The 20,943-nt window shown below is 37.0% G+C and overlaps 1 protein-coding gene across 19 annotated transcripts in view; it reads right to left on the bottom strand.

Annotated features, from left to right (window-relative positions):
• Positions 1-20,943, bottom strand: part of LOC105466141 (catenin alpha 3) — a 1,883,635-nt gene that overhangs the window by 1,755,895 nt on the left and 106,797 nt on the right. For 16 of the 19 annotated variants that reach the window (XR_011607352.1, XR_011607354.1, XR_011607355.1 and 13 more), the window contains one exon: positions 6,254-6,357. Coding sequence is in view for 13 of the 19 variants with exons in the window: in XM_071068753.1 (XP_070924854.1) it covers positions 6,254-6,357 (104 nt within the window). In the remaining 6 variants the exon portion in view is untranslated. Of the gene's footprint in view, positions 1-6,253; positions 6,360-7,175; positions 7,328-20,943 lie in introns of those variants that run through there. The other 3 variants (XM_071068755.1, XM_071068756.1, XM_071068760.1) reach the window with 2 other exon arrangements.

Raw genomic sequence — 20,943 nt, forward strand, 5'->3', positions numbered from 1 at the left:
CTCCTTAAGCTGATAAGCAACTTCAGCAAAGTCTCAGGATACAAAATCACTGTGCAAAAATTGCTAGCATTCCTATACACCAACAACAGGAAATCAGAAAGCCAAATCATGAATGAACTCCCAATTATGATTGCTACAAAAATAATAAAAGATCTAAGAACACAGCTAACAAGGGAAGTGAAAGCCTTCTTCAAGGAGAACTACAAACCACTGCTCAAGGAAATCAGAGAGGACACAAACAAATGGAAAAACATTCCATCCTCATGGATAGGAAGAATCATGGTCATTAGAATGGCCATATTGCCCAAAGCAATTTATAGATTCAATGCTATTCCTATTAAACTACTACTGACATTTTTCACAGAATTTTTTTTAAAAAAACTATTTTAAAATGTATTTGGAACCAAAAAACAGCCCAAATAGCCAAGACAATCCTAAGCAAAAAGAACAAAGCTGGAGGCTTCACATTATCTAACTTCAAACTATACTACAGGGCTACAGTAACCAAAACAGCATGGTACTGGTATAAAAACAGACACATAGACCAATGGAACAGAATAGGGAACTCAGAAATAAGACCACAAACCTACAACCATCTGATCTTCAACAATCCTGACAAAAACAAGCAATGGGGAAAAGATTTCCTGTTTAATAAATAGTGCTGGGAGAACTGGCTAGCCACATGCAGAAAATTGAAACTAGACCCCTACCTGACACCATATACAAAAAGTAACCCAAGAGGGATTAAATATTTAAATGTAAAACCCAAAACTATAAAAACCCTAGAAGAAAACTGAGGCAATACCATTCAGGACATAGGCACAGGCAAAGATTTCATGATGAAAATGCCGAAAGCAATTGCAACAAAAGCAAAAATAGATAAATGGGATATAATTAAACTAAAGAGTTTCCTCACAGCAAAAGAAACTATCATCAGAGTGAAGAGGCAACCTACAGAATGGGAGAAAATTTTTGCAGTCTATCCATCTGAAAAAGGTCTAATATCCAGAGTCTACAAAGAACTTAAGCAAATTTACAAGAAAAAAAGTAAACCATTAAAAGGAGGGCAAAAGACATGAACAGACACTTTTCAAAAGAAGACATACATGCAGCCAATAAACATGAAGAAAAGTTCAACATCAGCTGGGCGCAGTGGCTCACTCCTGTAATCCCAGCCCTTTGGGAGGCCGAGGTGGGCAGATCACCTGAGGTCAGGAGTTCAAGACCAGCCTGGCCAACATGGTGAAACCCCATGTCTACTAAGAATACAAAAATTAACTGGGCATGGTGGCATGTGCCTGTAAACCCAGCTAGCAGGAGGCTGACATAGGAGAATCACTGAAACCCAGGAGGTGGAGGTTGCAGTGAGCCAAGATCATGCCACTGCACTCCAGTCTGGGTGACACAGCAAAACTCTGTCTCAAAAAACAAAAAAGTTCAACATCACTGATCATTGGAGAAATGTAAATCAAAACAACAATGAGATACCATCTCACACCAGTCAGAATGCTTATTAAAAAGTCAAAAAACAACAGATGCTGACAAGGTTGCAGAGAAAAAGGAATGCTTTTACATTGTTGGTGAGTGTGTAAATTAGTTCAACCATTGTGGAAAACAGCGTGGCAATTCCTCAAAGACCTAGATGCAGAAATACCATTTAACTCAGCAATCCCATTATTGGGTATATACCCAAAGGAATATATATCATTCCATTATAAAGATACATGCACGTGTATGTTCATTGTAGCACTATTCACAATAGCAAAGACATGGAATCAACCTAAATGCCCATCAATGATAGACTGGATAAATAAAATGTGGTACATATATACCATGGAATACTATGCAGTCATAAAAAAGAACAAGTTCACGTCCTCTGCAGGGACGTAGATGAAGTTGGAAGTCATTATCCTCAGCAAACTAATGCAGGAACAGAAAACCAAATACCGTATGTTCTCACTTGTAAGTGGGAGCTGAAGGATGAGAACACATGGACTTACGGAGGGAAGACACTGGGACCTGTCAGCAGGGGTTGGGGGAGGAAGAGCATCAGGAAGAATAGCTAATGGATGCTGGGCTTAATACTTAGGTGATGGGATGATCTGTGCAGCAAGCCACCATGGCACATGTTTACCTATGTAACAAACCTAGACATCCTGCACATGTACTCCTGAACTTAAAATAAAAGTTGATGAAAAATAAATATTGAGGTCTACTTAGCCTTTTTAAATAAACAGGTTATTCTTTTTTTTCTTTTATTATACCTTAAGTTCTGGGATACATGTGCAGAACGTACAAGTTTTTTACATAGATATACACGTGCCATGGTGGTTTGCTGCACCCATCAACCCATCATCCACATTAGGTATTTCTCCTAATGCTATCCCTCCTCTAACCCCCGACCCTCTGACAGGCCCCAGTGTGTGACGTTCCCCTCCCTGTGTCCATGTGTTCTCATTGTGCAACTCCCACTTATGAGTGAGAACACGTGGCATTTGGTTTTCTCTTCTTGTAATAGTTTGCTGAGAATGATGGCTTCCAGCTTCATCTATGTCCCTGCAAAGGACGTGAACTCATCCTTTTTTATGGCTGCATAGTATTCCATGGTGTGTATGTGCCACGTTTTCTTTATCCAGTCTGTCACTGATGGGCATTTGGGTTGGTTCCAAGTCTTTGCTATTGTGAACAGTGCTCCAATAAACATACATGTGCATGTGTCTTTATAGTAGAATGGTTTGTAATCCTTTGGGTATACACCCAGTAATGAGATTGCTGGGTCAAATGGTATTTCTGGTTCTAGATCCTTGAGGAATTGCCACACTGTCTTCCACAATGGTTGAACTAATTTACACTCCCACCAACAGTGTAAAAGCATTCCTATTTCTCCATGTCCTCTCCAGCATCTGTTGTTTCCTGACTTTTTATGATCACCATTCTAACTGGCATGAGATGGTATCTCATTATAGTTTTGATTTGCATTTCTCTAATGACCAGTGATGATGAGCTTTTTTTCATGTTTGTTGGCCGCATAAATATCTTCTTTTGAGAAGTGTCTGTTCATATCCTTTGTCCACTTTTTGATGGAGTTGTTTGTTTTTTCTTGTAAATTTTAAACAGCTTATTTTTATCTAAAAAAACAAAAATAAACACTTTTTGAAAAACCAAAAAGAATGTGATGAGACACTTAACATGATGTTATGCTAGAAAAAACCTTTAATATAATTTAATGAGATATTTTATTTCTGTTGGTGGGTAATACATGATCAAAGTGACAGATACAAGAAGGCTGAACATCAAATCCAAAAAGATCAGTTATTTTAAAATATAACTCTTTGACTTTGAAATGTACTGGTTTTTGATAAGAAGAATCCCATTATAAAAAAAACAAGAGTGTATACAAATAATTTTGTTAAATAGAATTCTGCTTTATAAGACATTTATTACATATAGTTGATATTATATAAATTATTAATATTTTAATTTAATACCACTTGAGTATTGCTAAGACCACAAAATAATTTTTATAGCTGAGACATCGATGTTGTATACCAAAGCACTTTTCAGAAATCAGTGAATATTTTGAAAACACTGACAACAATCTTAAGGAAGACAAAATTAGCAATCACATTTACGTGTAGCAGAACTGTCTGGTATGTAAAAGGTAATGAGTTCCATTTCTGTGACTCATCTACTTGTGGATCATGAAAAGTCTGAATCCAAGAACATCAAAAGCCCTCTAAAACTAGTATAATCACACTTTTTAAAAGAGATGCATTTCTTTCCAATCAAACAAGATTACTCAGGTCATTTTCATCCTTCTAATTTTATAGGTGAACTCAATAAATGTTTATAGATGGTTATAATCGATTTAGAACACGCCATAAAACGCACGCATGTACACACACACACACGCACACACACACTGTGACTGGCATTACCCTTTAATGTGAATTTACTTAGAATATTTTCTATTAACTTCTTTAGCAATGTACTTGACTAAAGCAAAATATCTATTAGTTTCAGTTAGCATATAAAAAGTAGTTTCCCCATGATACTCTCTCTGTATACAAGCAACATGTCAGCAACCTTTGTGATTAGCAAGTTTTAAGTGACCAACTCTAATGTTCCATTGTTATAGAGCAAATAAGGGTTATACACTAGCATTAATGTATTTGTTTTCACCAGCCATCTCCAAAATGAAGGTCATTTCCCTATTCCTACTCCTTATAATTGGATAGGAACAAAACCTTACATGACTTGTGAGCCCACTTACAGGGTGGCTACAATTCCTTTACTTTTTAAAATATTTTGCCATGAAAAAATAATTATTCAAATTATATTAAGGGAAAAGATATTACTTGAGTTTCTTCTCAAATCAAAGTTTCAAATTACTTTTATTAGCATATGATACATTAACATATAAAGTCAAAAACTGTCCCCAAAAAACTTGGCGATATGTATGAAAAAGTATAAAAATACTCGCATCTTGGCCATTAACTTTTACATTTGTAACTAATTCTAGTGAAATAATACAAATTGATAACAAAAATGTGTAGACAAAGATGTTCAGCACAGCAGTATCTATAATAGGAAAAAAATAGAAACACCCTAAATGTCCAAAAACGCAAGGCTACTTAAAAAAAAAAAACTATAGTGCAGCCATATGATATATAAGTAAATAGCAGTTTTATTAGATCATGCTTACAAATAAATAGGAAAATTATTAAAATATCATTTAAAATGGAAAAGTGGGATTAAAGTCTACATATATAGTACTAGCTCCACTTGTTCACATATATATATTCTTCATATATATAATGTATATACATGTAAGGACATATATAAAGAAGATATAGTCTTTAATAGTACAAAGTACAAAGAGATAAAAAAATCTCCTGTAACTTTGTTGTACTGGAAGTAAATGCACCAAAACATTAATGTTTATCTCTTGGTAAAATTATGAGTGTTTTTATTCTATTTTTTTAACTTTTTTGGACATTCTAATTTTTTTGTGAACTTAATTAGAAAAACAAATGAAGGGTTTTTTTTTTTCTTTCTTTCTTTCTTTTTTCAAACAGGGTCTCACTATGTTGCCCAGACTGGTCTTTAACTCCTGGACTCAAGCAATCCTCCCACCTTGGCCTCCCAAAGTGCTGGGATTATAGGCATGAGCCACTGCACCCAGCCTTTTTTCTTTTTAACATGAAACTGTTTAGTGGGTGACGAAGACGGACTTTAATGACGTCTCCACAGTCATCTAGTATAAATTTCACAGCAGATATTAGTGCCATTAAGACTGCCAAAGTTAACTATTAAGGTATCATCAGGGAGGCACAGGTTTTGAATTGTCTTTCAAGTAGCAGATATCAACTTGCACAATATATACAGATCGATAAAAATATGTACAAAGTCTATTTTCAGAGCTACTCCCCTCCCCACATCCATCTCACAAAAAAGATAAGCAGAACACATTTAAATGATCTGAGGAAAGGTCAGCATAGTTTTTCATCCAAGTAACCCTTGGGTTCTTTTGAGTCCCTAGGAAAAGGGACTTGAATCTTGTATTAGGAGGCATGATGTAAGGCCTAAAGGGGAGTTCCCTCACAAATTGTGGGTTAAGTACAAAAATTTAAATCTATACCACTGCATAAGTTTCTTCAAGCCCTGCTCTAAGAAAATGCAATACACGAAATCTCGACTCACATAATAAAAAAAATCGGAGAATCATTATGCATATCATCAAAGGATTATTCACCTTATGAAAGACTTTATCACAGAATTCCTTTAAATAGCTGCTTTTCTCATATATTTTAGTATTTTAAAGGTAATTTCCTATTTGGCAAATGAGATGCCATGTGCCTGAGGCAAGTTAGTAAAATTCTCTAGGCCTCAGTTTCCTCATCTATATGATAAAGATGGTTTTAACCATGTTACCTGCCTCATTCAGTTTTCATGATTATCAAAGAAGATAATTTATATAAAGGTACTCTGAAAATTATATATATATATAAAAAATTACTGTTATTATTGCTAAAAGAGAATGTCAGGGAACTTTCAGAATTCATACTTTTTCACATCTTAGCAACATACATACCTACTTTTCACATCTTAACAACTCTTTAAATAAAGGACAATTTTAGATGACATATTTATATATAAAAATCAAACCTTTTATTTCTTCATTATTCATTTTTCCCACTTTTTTTCATTCTTCTGCAGTTACTATATATCATAATTTCCATGGTATTAATACCTGAATTATGAGAGGCTCCAGTAGCTTCTCTACAGTGAATGTTTGGACCTGCAGATCCTGAGGATCGATATTCAGTGTGATTGGTGTTTCAGCTGACATGCTGCCTGTGCACAAACACAAAAAGATGCTTATTAGTAAAGAAAACTGTTTTCTAAAGAACAATACTCATGAAAATCAAGGAATAGGTAAAACTTGTATTCAACACCTCTTCCTAATATCAACCATAGCCCTCAGAGGACCAGGCTACAAAATCTACCTTCAGAGAAAGAAGATATTCCCCAACTGTTTCCTGAGGTCATGCTGTCTGGGCTTAGGTCCTGTAACAAATTAATCTACACCAGTATGTTCACAATTAAATTAACAACTCATCTGAGGTGGGTTTGTATTTGAGCAGTAGTCTTAAGTGATCAGAATGGTAAGACACATCTTACAGCGTTCAAGTCTTCAAGTCCTTTGGCTTCTGTGAAATCATAGCACTGAGGCAGCCTACCCCCATATTTTGCTCCTTCTGGTTAATGATGACTTAGACAAGGAACAAGCAACCCTTTGAAAGACATGGAAACAAGTAAAGATATGTCTTTACTTGATTTAGAGATTGTTTATTTGAGGGTTTTGACTGGAGAAGGTTAAAGGCAATTTACCTTCTGGGACAGGAAAAGAAACTAATATAAATTGCACAGTTGTGTAAAAAGAGAAAAGCCCCTGAGAAGGCACGGATAGTTGGTCAAGACAAAATAAGAAGGAGAAAAAAAAAAAGAACTGTAAGCCATTCTTTAAGGCATTAACATTATCCTTAAAAATCAATTGGCCGGGTTTGGTGTAATCCCAGCACTTTGGGAGGCCGAGGCGGGCGGATCACGGGGTCAGGAGATTGAGACCATCCTGGCTAACACGGTGAAACCCCGTCTCTACTAAAACTTACAAAAAATTAGCCGGGCGTGGTGGCGGGCACCTGTAGTCCCAGTTACTCAGGAGGCTGAGGCAGGAGAATGGCGTGAACCCGGGAGGCGGAGCTTGCAGTGGGCCGAGATCGCGCGACTGCACTCTAGCCTGGGCGACAGAGCGAGACTCGGTCTCAAAAAAAAAAAAAAAAATCAATTCAGTGAGATTTTTGCCTAACAATATACATTTATATCAAATGACCATATGTGGCATGTCATAGTTGGATTAATATTCAAAATCTCTAGCCATGTTTTCAAATAGCTTTAATATATTATTCATTTATCTACTAAAAACCACAGTAAGTGTTAAGAATTTTATATAAAAGCCACTGGTATCGTTTACTGCAAAGAGAGAGCACACTTCCTGAAATGTAGCATATTTCTAGATAGTTCTCTTTCTCTTACTGAAAATAACCCAAATGGCCTGCCCAGGGCCCCATTTGCCCCTTCAAACATGCCAAGTGTGTCCTTGTTCCTAGTCTATGCTTAACTCTATCACAAGCCACTTACAAGGTGGCTACAAAATCCTTTACTTTTTAAAAGATTTTGCCTTGAAAAAATAATTATTCAAATTATATTAAGTGAAAAGATATTACTTGAGTTTCTTCTCAAAGTTTCAAATTACTGTTATTAGCATATGATACCTCAACACATAAAGTCAAAGCCCTACAATTCAGCCCTTTTCTACTTTGTTTCTCTCTCCTTTGCATTGATTTTTTTTTTCCTTCTAAAAGTAGAAACATGGTCTCTTTTCTCAGCTATTCAGCTGCAATGTAGGAGACATGCTTCAAGAAAGACTCCAAACACTATTGCCAAATGGTTTCTCTCAAATGCATTTCTAGAACTGAAATGTTTTAGTTTGGTTTGGTTTTGATTTTGCTTTTTCAATCATTTCACCTACCACTTTGATTCCTTCTAACACAGGGAAATCTAAATTGACAGATAGTCTATCCTGTGGTGACCTTTCTGCATAGCCCAGAGTCAATCTATGCAATAGGATATGTCCATCAATGTATAGCCTTAGGGTTCTATCAAATAAGTCCTCACAAAAGGATTTACTTGTTACCCCTCTATGACATGTACTATCCTACATAAAAATCAAGTCAAGATTGCTGCCATTGCTTTGTTCTTTCATCTGAAGGACAAAAGTAGAGAAGACTGTTGTGAACTAAAAAAAAATGTGGCAAACCTTGGCAGCCTTTAAAAACGTGTCGTTTTCACTGTGAAATTCACGACTGGTTTCCAAAGCTAGGCCACCAGAAATTGAAAGTAAGGAAGATAAAAAATTAAGGAAAGCAAAAATTATCCATATCATATGTAAACCCTTCTAGAAGAATTTTTCAGCCTAGAAGTATCTTTCTAAAAGGAGTGCTTTTTAGCCAAGAGACAAAAGACAACCTAATTTAGCCAAAGTATCTTCTAAGTCTGTGTTCATGTCTTTAACACAAATTAAGTAAAAGTTTTTCAAAAGTTCATTTTTCCATGGTAAAAATTACTTTAAAAAAAATAAGTCTTTAAAGAACTTGGCTTCATATAATTATTAGTCTTTAAATAAATGCTATTTCTTATTTTTTTTTAATCTTCCTGCTTTTTTGTATGTCCTGGTCAGTATTCCTGACTGATTGGAAATTAGGGCTATCATAGGCAGAAAACTGCATTAATTTTGCAAATGAAATTGAAGCAAAGTCTAAATCTGACAAATTGTAGGTATAGCAATACCACAACGCAAATCCAAAACAAAAATCCTACTAGGTTGTAAGTATTATATTCTGAAGCATTTGCATTTTATTTTGTTTTATTTTTGAGACGGAGTTTTGCTTTTCTTGACCAGGCTGGAGTGCAATGGTGCGATCTCGGCTCACCACAACCTCCGCCTCCCGAGTTCAAGCAATTCTCCTGCCTCAGCCTCCCGAATAGCTAGGATTACAGGCATGCGCCTCCAGGCCCAGCTAATTTTGTATGTTTAGTAGAGACGGGGTTTCTCCATGTTGGTCACGCTGGTCTCGAACTCCCAACCTCAGGTGATCTACCCGCCTTGGCCTTCCAAAGTCCTGGGATTGCAGGCAGGAGCCACCACGCCTGGCCGGCATTTGCATTTTATAATCTATAAAATCTTAGGAGTTAGGCAGCACCTCCCAAATGATTCAAGAATACCTTCTACACAACCTTCATTTCACCAATGTACTGGGCTTGGATGAACAGAAATGATGAGAAGCTTACTATCCCATTAGATGCTCGTTGAGTTGAAACCTGCCACTTTTAAACTTTTATCCAAAAAAACGGCTTAATAAAGGGGTAAAAGTACACTTTATAAATAAAGTAAGAAAAGTACAGATTTGGAAAGAGACTATAACAAAATCCCAGTTTTCAGAATCAAAGGAAGGAAAACAAATCTCTTGACAGTGGTGATAGATGTCTCCAGAGAAAGACACCAAGGCAGGGCAAACCCAACCATGTGGATCCTTCCCTTCTCTGCAAACTATCTTGTCTGCAATGCCTCAATTTCCTACATTCCACTTTATTCTCTGCTTGAAACTGAACTTTTATCATTTTATATCAATTTTAAATTCATTTGGTTTGACACACATTTCACTTCTAAATGTAGTTAACTCTGAGAGGTCAAGGGGTGCACACATTCAGTCACACATCAGTATGAACTAAGTCATTGCTCACCCTGTGCACATCTCTATTACAGCATGAACCACATTGTGTTTTCATTGTGCCCTGGCAGCAAAGGAGAGTGATGATGGAAGTTCAGAGAGATGCACAGAGAAGCCAGTGGAAAACTTTACCCATTTCCAAAATTTGCCTAAGGGTGGCCATTCCCTCACAAATATTAAAGAGGAAACGTTTGGCACCTACTTCTCCTCCCTACAGTAACACATAACCACCACCTCTCTCCCACCGTCCCCCCCTCAACCCCCCACTCCTCACCACCCACTCCAGAGCTCAGGCTCCTCTTAATAAAACTATAATTCTTTTACATAAGTTTATATGTTCTTATGGGATGACTTGGAAACCTAACCATCTATAATGTGGTTCCTATAGAAAATTCCCTAATACCAAATATTTAATTTAAAAAAAAAAAAAAGATTAACTTTTGTAACACAATTAGTTTGTAAGGTGATGGCTGATTCTCCTTTAAGCTTATTAAATTCCATGACACAGTCATCATACTTACCTAATTAGTCTAACTTTATACTCACTTTTCAACTAAACTGTTTAAGTCTTTTTTTTTTCAAAGATTACTGCAAACTCAAGTCTCTTATCACATCTTTAAACAAATAATTTGTATTTACTCCTCAATGCAGAATTTTATTTTGTCCTCCTAACACCTTATCCTGTAGAATATGGACTTTTATTCTTGCTAGTCAAAAATTGGTTTGGAAGAACCCAACACATTAACACACCCTCCCATTTCCCTGTTTATCCATTAATTTGTCCAGTAGGAATTCCAGAATTCCCTATTAAATCATTAAACAGGTGAAAGCCAGACATAAAACCTAATTTTGATACTGTTACAAATCTCTTTCCAGATATGTAATGATCAATTAATAAACACTTTAGACATGATTTTCAATATTATTAAATGCTGTTGTGTGAAATATTCTACCTTTTTCATTTTGTCAAAAATATAGATATATCATGAAGAGGCTTTTCCAAATGTTTTAATGAAATAGAAACACCCTTTCTACACCTTCCTGTTTAAGAGCTCAAAAAATATATATTTATAGTTTGGCATGACTTGTTCATGAAGAATTCATGCTGACTGCTAGTAATTACTGCCCTTTATTTACAAATTAGGTTTTTAGTTTTCCTACAGATTGGCACCTAGATGTCCAGTTTAATTAAAGAGATCACTTTTTTACCTATGTTGAAAATAAGCATATTTGCTCTTCTCTATGTATTAGTCAGTTCATGGTGCTATAACAAATAGATCATAGACTGGGTGGCTTAAACGACAAACATTTACTTCTCACAGTTTCGGAGGCTGGAAAGTCCTAGTTCAAGGTACTGGCACATCTGGTGTCTGGTTAGGGCCTACTTTCTGGTCTGCAGATGGCTGCCTTCTCTCTGTATCTTCACATGGCAGACAGCAGAACACATCATGTCTCTTCTTATAAGGACACTAATCCCATTGATGAGGACTATACACTCATGGCCTAATTAGCTCCCAAAGGCTCTACCATTCTAAATATCATCACCCTGGGGGTTAGGATTTCAACACATGGATTTGCAGTTGGGGGTGGGGAAGATACAAACATTCAGTCCGGAGCACTCTGCTTTCTGGCAGGTCTGCCATTTCTCAAGGACTCCCAAGAAAGTTTCTGTTACCACATCTAAAGATCATTTTAGGATTCAGGGATATACTTCTTTTGGATGTATGTACTTCAACAAATTTAGAGATTAGGTTATCTTCTTTACTTTCATCATCTAGAGTTTCAATTATTGTTTAATTAATTTAAAATTTTATTAGGTAATACAAGGTTTAATAATGTATATAGTGAAACCAAATCTCTCTCTCTCATCCTTGTCTTCCTACCACCTAATTTCCCTCCCAGAGGCAACTACTTTGGGCACTTACTCTTATAGTTCCAGAGATATCATACATAATACCAAAACATATGGATTTATATATTTAATACAAATTATAACATCTTTGTTTTCTACTTAATTCAATTCCCTTATATTAATCTTTGTTCCACTCTTGCCAATTTGACATCATAGTTTAGATGTATCATATGTCATCTATTAATCTCTTATCATGTGACTCATGTAGAGGATCTATTCCTTCCTGTTTTTGTTTTTCTTCCTTACCTTCAGCATGTCCTGCCAGCCCTGGCAAATGAGAAGTGCTTTAGCCTTCCCAACATTATTTTTCCTAGTTTCTGCCATTCTCTTTTATTTGCCTTCAGTCAGGTGTCCCCGTATTAAGCTATTCTTGCATTGCTATAAGAAATACCTGAGATTGGGTAATTTATAAAGAAAACATATTTAATTGGCTCATGGTTCTGCAGGCTATACAGAAAGCATGATGCTGACATCTGCTCAGCTTCTAGGGAGGGCTCAGGGAGCTTTTACTCATGGCAGAAGGCAAAGTGGGGAGCAGGCATCTCACATGGTGAGAACAGGAGCAAGAGAGAAAGAGAGGGAGCTGCCACACACTTTTAAACATCCAGATCTCTCAAGAACTCACTCACTATCATGAGGACACCACCAAGAGGCTGGTGCTAAGCCATCATGAGAAATCCGCCCCCAAGGTCCAATCACTCCACACCAGACCCCATCTCCAACACTGGGAATCACAATTCAACATGAAATTTGGGTGGGGACAAATATCCAAACTACATATGTCCCTCTTCTCATCTTTGATCCATATTCTTTCAAATTTGTACCCCTACATAGATACATTGGAGTTTGGGGTTGTTTATGTTGTTGTTCAACAACTATTTATGGAGCACTTAAACACATCAGCCACAATCTTAGTTTCCAGTAAAAGAAAAAGTAGTAAAGCCAGGCCCTACCAACTATGCATCCTCTTTCTTCATGTTTATCACATTCCTTTTATGTCATATATAGTCCCTTGGAATCATATTTAGTGTTAATATAAAATTGTTGACATTTACTTCTCTGGAAGTCTAGGAAGCATTTCTAACAACTTATTTGGGATTATCACCCAAATAAATGATCACTTTCTCTATAAATCTGGGCAAAAGCTGCCCCACCCCCTATCCTCATGCTTTGGAAGTGACCATGGGGCCAAGATGATATACCCACCCAGAGCCCACATCTATTCTATCCTATCGTACCCAGGGTAGCCAGTGTCTCAACTCCCTACTCAACCAGTGCAAATCCACTTCCAGTGCCTATGCTGGCCTCTTTGTGGAATTCATCCTTCCAAGACTGAATCATTCAATGTGCCCAACCCTATACCTGAAAGGTAGCCAAAAGGCAGCTGTTTGCCAATGAGTGCAGATTGAGTTTGCATGTATAGGCTGAGCTGTCTACTTGCAGGCACTCAAGGCCCCTCAAGTGCAAGACAGTCAGAAGTGGGAAGAGAAGAAAACAGGCCATGTGTCAGGGACACAGAAGTGAGCTCTGTCTCCATCACCTCCTTCTAAAAGGAACCCAAGAATTCTAAAACCAATCTTGCCTTCTGGGTCATTTCGAAGGTATATTTCTCAAAGTAGAAAGATTGGTGGGTAGAGCCTACTTTAGCAGCCTATTACATAGAATTGTAACTTACACATGTAGGCATACGGTGTGCAGGCCTCCGTCTGTACCCTCACACTTCCCACTACAAACGTTAAAGATAGGCCTGTCCAGACTTTCTAGCACTCCATATCACCAAGTGGCCAGATTTGCTTCTTTCATTGTTTCCTCAATATACCAAGATATATAATTGCCAAAGAGTTAAGATGAAAAGTCATGTTATTCCCCCTTTTTTTTTTTTTTTTTTTTTTTTGGAGACAGGGTCACTCTGTTGCCCAAGCTGGAGTGCCAGTGGCATGATCACAGCTCACCACTGCAACCTCCGCCTCCCAGGCCCAAGCGATCCTCCCACTCAGCCTCTCAAGTAGCTGGGACGATGGGCGCACATCACCACACCTGGCTAAGTTATTCCACTTCTAAGAGAAGGTTTCTTAAAATTTTTAGAACGTGTCATCTATTACTGTAAGTTTTTTAAACCTGGACCAGGAAAGTTATTGAAGTAATAAGCTCTGTGACAATATCACTTCTCTTACTTCTCTTTCCTCCATCCAAATGCTCTCTGTTATTATTCTTTCCTTAAGCTTCTGATTTCCATGCAAGAGTGTGAATTCACTATATGTATTTCTCTACCTCTTTTATTAAAATTATTTTGTAGACATTCAAAATTCCATTCATGAGTAAATAATTAAAAGGTTAAATAGTCAAAAACACAGAAATAAAAAACATTCATGATTTATTAGTATATCTGTGATTGTATTTAATTTGTGTTCTCCCAGGTAACTATCCTTATTACTGACCTTCTCCTATGTTTTCTCCTGATAAGTACTATACATCATCTCTATTAACATGGTTCTTTCTATGCTCTAATTATTGTCATAACACTAGCACATACATACAGGTGTGCACATTCATACACGTTTGATGGTTTTATCTGGAAATAAGTGTCTCTTCCTCAAGTTTAAACTATTCTAATCATGTCAACAAGTCTTCCACCAAAAGTATCTTTGGGCTTCATGGATTCATGGTGGATCTCATTTAGTGAAACTCTATTTAGCTAAATATAAAAGAGAAATATTTTTATTAATAGTAGGTGCCAATCCCCACCATCATCACAAATGTTCACCTTTGCCTAATACCCTATCCTCCCAAAATATCAGAAGAAAGGATCAGCAACTAGTGAAAGACTGTCAAGTACTGAAATAATGTTCTAAAAGAGCATTTTTAAAATTTTCATTAAGAATTTATCTTGAGGCCAGGTGCGGTGGCTCATACCTGTAATCCCAGCACTTTGGGAGGCTGAGGCCAGCCTTCCACTACAATCTCCTGAGGTCAGGAGTTCAAGACCAGCCTGGCCAACATGGTGAAACTCCGTCTCTACTAAAAATACAAAAATTAGCCAGGCATGGTGGTCTGTGCCTGTAATCCCAGCTACTCAGGAGGCTGAGACAGGAGAATCGCTGGAACCTAGGAAGCAGAGGCTGCAGTGAGCCGAGATTAGAAGATCGTGAAACAGAGACTCTGTCTCAAAAAAAACAAAAAAGATGTTATCTTGAATGCATAACAACTTTATAAGCCTTGCTCTCCCCCATCACCATGCCTCAGAGAAATTAGTATAATATAGTCAGGAATAATGTACAGCCTTGAAACCAAATGTTAACTGAAAAAAAAAAAATCTAAATCATCACAAGATTTAAGTAAAGGAAAAGGAGGCAAGGGAAGTTTGCCGCACAATATTATCATAGCTGATTTTATACAATTCAGTCTTGGCTAGAGTGAAATGAAATGGAAAGAAGACAACTATAACATAAAACTTCCACTACAATCTCTATATACACTGGTTTTCCAAGCCCCACCTCCATGTTTCCAGTGCAATCATTTGCTGGTATGTTTGGCCTACCAAGAAAGAAATACATACACCTTCTACTTACTTGGTAAACAAAAGGATCTGAGGTTTGTCAGAGAATCAATAAAATCAAGCAACTGCCTGATATCATATGTGATGAAGGAACAGTTGGGTCTCATTCTTTTCAAATGCTCTTCCTACACTTTACAAATATTTTTGATGTATTTACATAGAGAGCAATAATCTTTATAAACTCTTCCACCTAGCTTTTCGGTAGGCTATAAGAGCAAAATGATGTGAGATCAGAGGCATCCCTAGACTAGAGGGCATCATTCATTTATTCATTCTTTCAACTTATATTTACTGGCTGTCTACTCTGTGCCAATCATGAATAGAGTGACCATAAACAATATAGATAATAAAAAGTAAATGATTTCATATATTAGAAAATAACACATGCTATTTTAAAAAAGAAAAAGCAGAATAGAGTAGGCAGGGCTGGGTGATAGAGAAGTTCAGAGCAGATTTCAGTATTAAATAAGGTCAAGATTAGCCTCATTGAGAAGGAGACATTTGAGCAAAACTTGAAGAGGCAAGAAAATCAGCCAAGCAGACAGCCGGGGGAAGAGCACTGCAGGCAGATGTAACATCACAGCAGAAGCCTAAGGCAGGAAAGCAGTGGCTAAACAGCAAGGAGGCCAGTCTAAGTAGGGCAGAGTGAGCTACAAAGAGCATAGTAAGAGAGAAAGACAGAAAGGTAATGGGGGCTGCAGATCATAAGAACTACTGCAGATGTTTGAGCACTAAAACATCAACTGTATTTTTCTTTAGAGGACTCACTCTGGTGAATAGAATGAAGTATGAAGGGCAAAAGAAAAAGTAGAGATAGCCATTGGGAGTTCCCATAGTAACCTAGAAGAGATAAAATAATGGCTTAGAACTGGTTGGTGGTAGCAGAAGTGGACACAGGGTTCAGATTGTAGACATAGTTTGGCAATTGAGCCAACAGGAATTCATGAAAGATTAAACCTAGGATAGAGAGAACTCAAGATATCTTTAAGTTTTTCGGTCTGGAGCAACTGGAAAGATGGAGTTGCCATTAACTGAGGTGGGAATGGCTGCAAGAGGAGGAGGAAGAAGCAGAGTCCAGCTGGTGACATTATAAATTTGAGGTGCATATTAAGATCAAAGTGAAGATGTAAAGTAGGCAGTTGGATATACAAGAGCAGAGTTTGAAAGAGAAATCTGAAATGAAAATGTAACTTTTGGAGTTGTCAGCATAAAGGTAGATACAATGAGACCACCAAGGAAGCATGTAGACTAGAAAGAGGTAGGTTGAAGTCCGCTATTGCAAGTGAATGGAAATACAGGCAGTAATATTCAGAGTATGATTATAGAATTGAGATTTGCCTTCAGGTGAATTTAAAAAATATGCCCCTTCTGGACACATGGATTAGAAAACTGACTGCACGTGGTGGCTCACGCCTGTAATTCCAGCACTTTGGGAGGCTGAGGCAGGTGGATCACCTGAGGTCAGGAGGACATCAGTCTGGTCAACGTGACAAAATTCCATCTCTACTAAAAATAAAAAAAAATTAGCCGGGCATTGTGGTGGGCACCTGTAATCCCAGCTACTCAGGAGACTGAGGCAGAAGAATCACCTGAACCCAGGAGGCGGAAGTTGCAGTGAGCTGAGATCATGCCATTGCACTCCAGCCTGGGCAACAACAGTGAAATTCCATCTCAAAAAAAAAAAAAGAAAAGAAAAACAAGAAAACTATGCCACTCTCTGAGTAGACACAGCCCTGCGAGTGTCAGCAGAAAGGCCCACAGTTTGCCCAGCAGAGGGAGGGCTAGATTTCATCTCCACTCAGACCCTCAGCCAGGTAATACGCAGCAGCCCATGTGAGACATCCTGTCGCTGCACCCCGCAACCTCCATTGTCTGCTAAAGCGTTCTTAAATTCTCTTACCTCTCACCATTATTGGGCCTCAGTGATTATCAGTGTCAGCTTTAAAGTTGGACTGCCTGGGTGAGAATCCAGGCTCTGTTCCCTGCTCGCTGGTGACTTTAGCTAAGTTACTGATCTTTCCTGAACATCAGTTTCCTAATCCCTAAAATGAGAATAATAAGAGTACCTACCTCAAAGGGATCTTCAAGATTACATAAGAAAATCCATATAAAATCCATTAACTTAGCCAATATCTCTGACACCTGGCAGGGGCTCAACAAACGTTAGTTGATATCATTATCCCCTTTTAAGTGAAAGAACAGAATCTACTTGTCTACATTCAGATTAAAACTCTCCCTCATGTATAGAGCTCATAATTATTATTCAAGAGTGTTTCACTCATTGTTTTCATTACAAAAGACTTTAAAACAAAGCTTCCCTCTGGTGCCTCATTTTATTGGATTTCTTGACATCAAAATCACTTCAAAATCAATAAGGTATATTTCCTACATGTGCACTAATTAGAAATGCAACATGCCTAAAGTACTCTTTAAAAAAAAAACAAACACATTCCTAGTGTATGTGAAGGGCACGTTATGTGAAGTGTATGTGAAGGGCACAACAGCCTCCTAAAGGATCTTGAGCCCTTTGAAATCAATTCCAGAGTGGCACTTAAAAGGTATGCCCCAGGGTTAGGGCTACAATTGTTAGATGCACTAAGTGTGGGGAACTCCAAGAGTCTGTACTTTTTATTTCCTTAGCATCCAAAATCTCTGAGTTTCAATAGAACAAAACAATGTTACATTTTAGAACGAAAGGTAAATATCATTAGCATGCTGTAATTCAAACTTTATAAAGCTTATTTGAGTATTTGAAGTTCTCTTTATTAAACCTTTAGATAACCATCTTATTGATGTTTTTTGAAAAATGATCAAATTGAGCATCCCCCAAAATGATGAGTTTTATGAATTCTTTATGAAAAGATTCAAACAAAATTAAATTAAAAAATTTGTTTCTTCTAGCCATAGCAACCAAAATTAAACATGTTTCCTCACACATACAACCAAAATGAAAGCAGCAAAAATGGTTAAAAAAAGTTACCTTAACCAATAGTTACCTTAACCAATATGAAATATGAAAACAAAAGAAAACAACAGATTCTACTTATATTTAGGTCTTATAACGTCCTTCTGATTAAAAAAAGCAGAAAGTCATAATTCAATTTCTGACTTCATTGTACATGAGAATTTCACAAGATGACTTTATGACCCTGATAACATACCATTTACTTATAAAATGTTTATTTATAAAATGTCAGTTCACACTAAAAGCTCACCACAATGGCAAACATTTTCAAAATTGCAGCTACAGAGAAAGGACAGAAATGCCTCATGGTTAGTTACTCTATGTAGCAATGCCTTCTACTTAAGGACATTTTGTACCATATAAAAATTATGCCAAAATGGAGACCCATCTTATATAAACCCAGCATGAAGGTTATTTTTTAAAAGCCATAGAACTAAATTAGTCAAATTGAAGTCAAAGAAGAAGCTAATCTAATATATGAGACAACAGAGAAGCTTTCACTGAATCACCAGAAGAAGAATAACCTTCAGCTAGAAGGCATCAAGTTTAAGCAACCAGGGCAGAAGTAACGTGCCCTTCACATACACTTTGAAGGTGACAGAGGCTTCTGTTGCTGCAAGTCCAGTGAGCCTATGGGACCATTCCATTCTATATATTGTAAAACAGCTCAACTGTATATGAATTCTTGTAAGGTCTGATATTTTTAAAAAGCAGAGAACAAAAAGAGAATGGCAAAGGTGGTAGAATTCTCACCAACCTCAATGTGAAGCCAAAAAAATTCTCATTTCTTCTTTGTTCTCTGTTTAGCTAGAAATGAATAAAAGCCTGCTTATCAGAATAAAGAAAATGAAACCAAAGTCCTTGAAAACACTATATTCATTTTTCTATAAATCAATACACTTGGGAAAACAAATAGTATGTAACTGGGGAATTTCAGCTCCTTCTGTGTCTCCTAGTTTTCCATTCTGTCATACTCCTTGAAGAGAATTTTCAAAAGTCTCTGCCAGAATCTTTAAATCTAACCATCCAAGTTCATTATTTATCAATATTTTCTTAAAGTTTCTCCAGGAACACTGGCTAAATACCTATTAACCCTACTTAACTGTTTCTAATTGCTCATGTTAAGTATCCTCTCTATAGGAAATAGATGATTTTTCTCCCCGAGCTTCAAAACACCACCCTCCTAGTTCTCCCCAACAATTTAGAATTCAAGAAACAAATGGAAGCAAACAACAAAACATTAGTAACATTAGAAGTGTGCCATACACATGGACTGAGAATACATTTGGGGACATGGTGGGCAGACTAGCAATTTGCTGTGGAATTACACAGCAAAAAAAAGATGGAAAAGCCACAAACACTCATCTTTCATAGCAAGAGATCAACAGATACTATTTGAGGTTGAATGCAATTTCTCATTCACGGAAAAATATGTAAATTTAACCATGTAAAAAGCCTCCCAACCTCATTCATAATAAGACAGATGAGAATTAAAATACATTGAGATATTCTTTCTCACCTTTCAGATTGGCAAATACCAAAATTTTGATAACGAACTCTGTTAGTAAGGCTGCAGAAAAAACAAATACTCTTATACCTTGCTTCTGGATATTTAAAATGTTATCCCTATGGAGGGCAAATATGCAATACATGTACATGTATATGTATATGTAAGAATTTAAACTTTGACCCAGCAATTCAGTTTTTAGGAATTTACCTCAAATATAAAAATAAAAAGTGATGTATGCCCAAAGCAATTAATTGCAGCAAAGAGAGAGAAAAGGAAGAAAGAAAGAGAAAAAGGAGGGAGGGAGGGAGGGAAGGAAGGAAGGAAGGAAGGAAGGAAGGAAGGAAGGAAGGAAGGAAGGAAGGAAGGAAGGAAGGAAGGAAGGAAGGAAGGAAAGAAAGGAGGGAGGGAGGGAGGGAGGAATGTTGGCCCTTTCTTCACATCACGTACAAAAACTTACTTGAAATGGATCATAGAGCTGAAGGTAGGAACTAAAGGTATTAAACTTCTAGAAGAAAACATAGGAAAAAAAATCATTGCAACCTTGGCAAAGTTTTCTTAGCTGCAACACCAAAAGCATGATCCATAAAGGAAAAAGTTGATAAACTGGACTTCATGAAAATTCAAACTTTGTGAAAACACAAACCATAGACGGGGACAAAGTATTTTGAAAATCTACATATGACAAAGGTCTTGTATCCAGGAAATATAAAGAACACTTAGAACTCAATAATTAAATGAAAAACAACTCAACTCTTTAAATGGGCAAAAAAAAAAAAAAATTGAAAAGACATCTTACCAAAGAAAATACATAGAGGGTAAATAAGCACATGAAAAATGTTCAACATCATTAGTCACTAGAGAAATGAAATTAAAGCCAAAATATGTACTCCTCCACACATGCTAGAATGGCTAAAATCTGAAAGATTGTAATAAATACTAGAGCTAGCAAAGATGAGAAACAACTGGAAATCTCACACATTGCTAGCGAAAACGTAAACTGGTACAGCCACTTACAGAAAAAAGCTTGGGGCCGGGCGCGGTGGCTCACGCCTGTAATCCCAGCACTTTGGGAGGCCGAGGCGGGCGGATCACAAAGTCAGGATATTGAGACCATCCTGGCTAACTGTGAAACCTCGACTCCACTAA

This window comes from Macaca nemestrina, chromosome 9, assembly GCF_043159975.1.
Source record: "Macaca nemestrina isolate mMacNem1 chromosome 9, mMacNem.hap1, whole genome shotgun sequence".
NCBI classification, from domain to species: domain Eukaryota; kingdom Metazoa; phylum Chordata; class Mammalia; order Primates; family Cercopithecidae; genus Macaca; species Macaca nemestrina.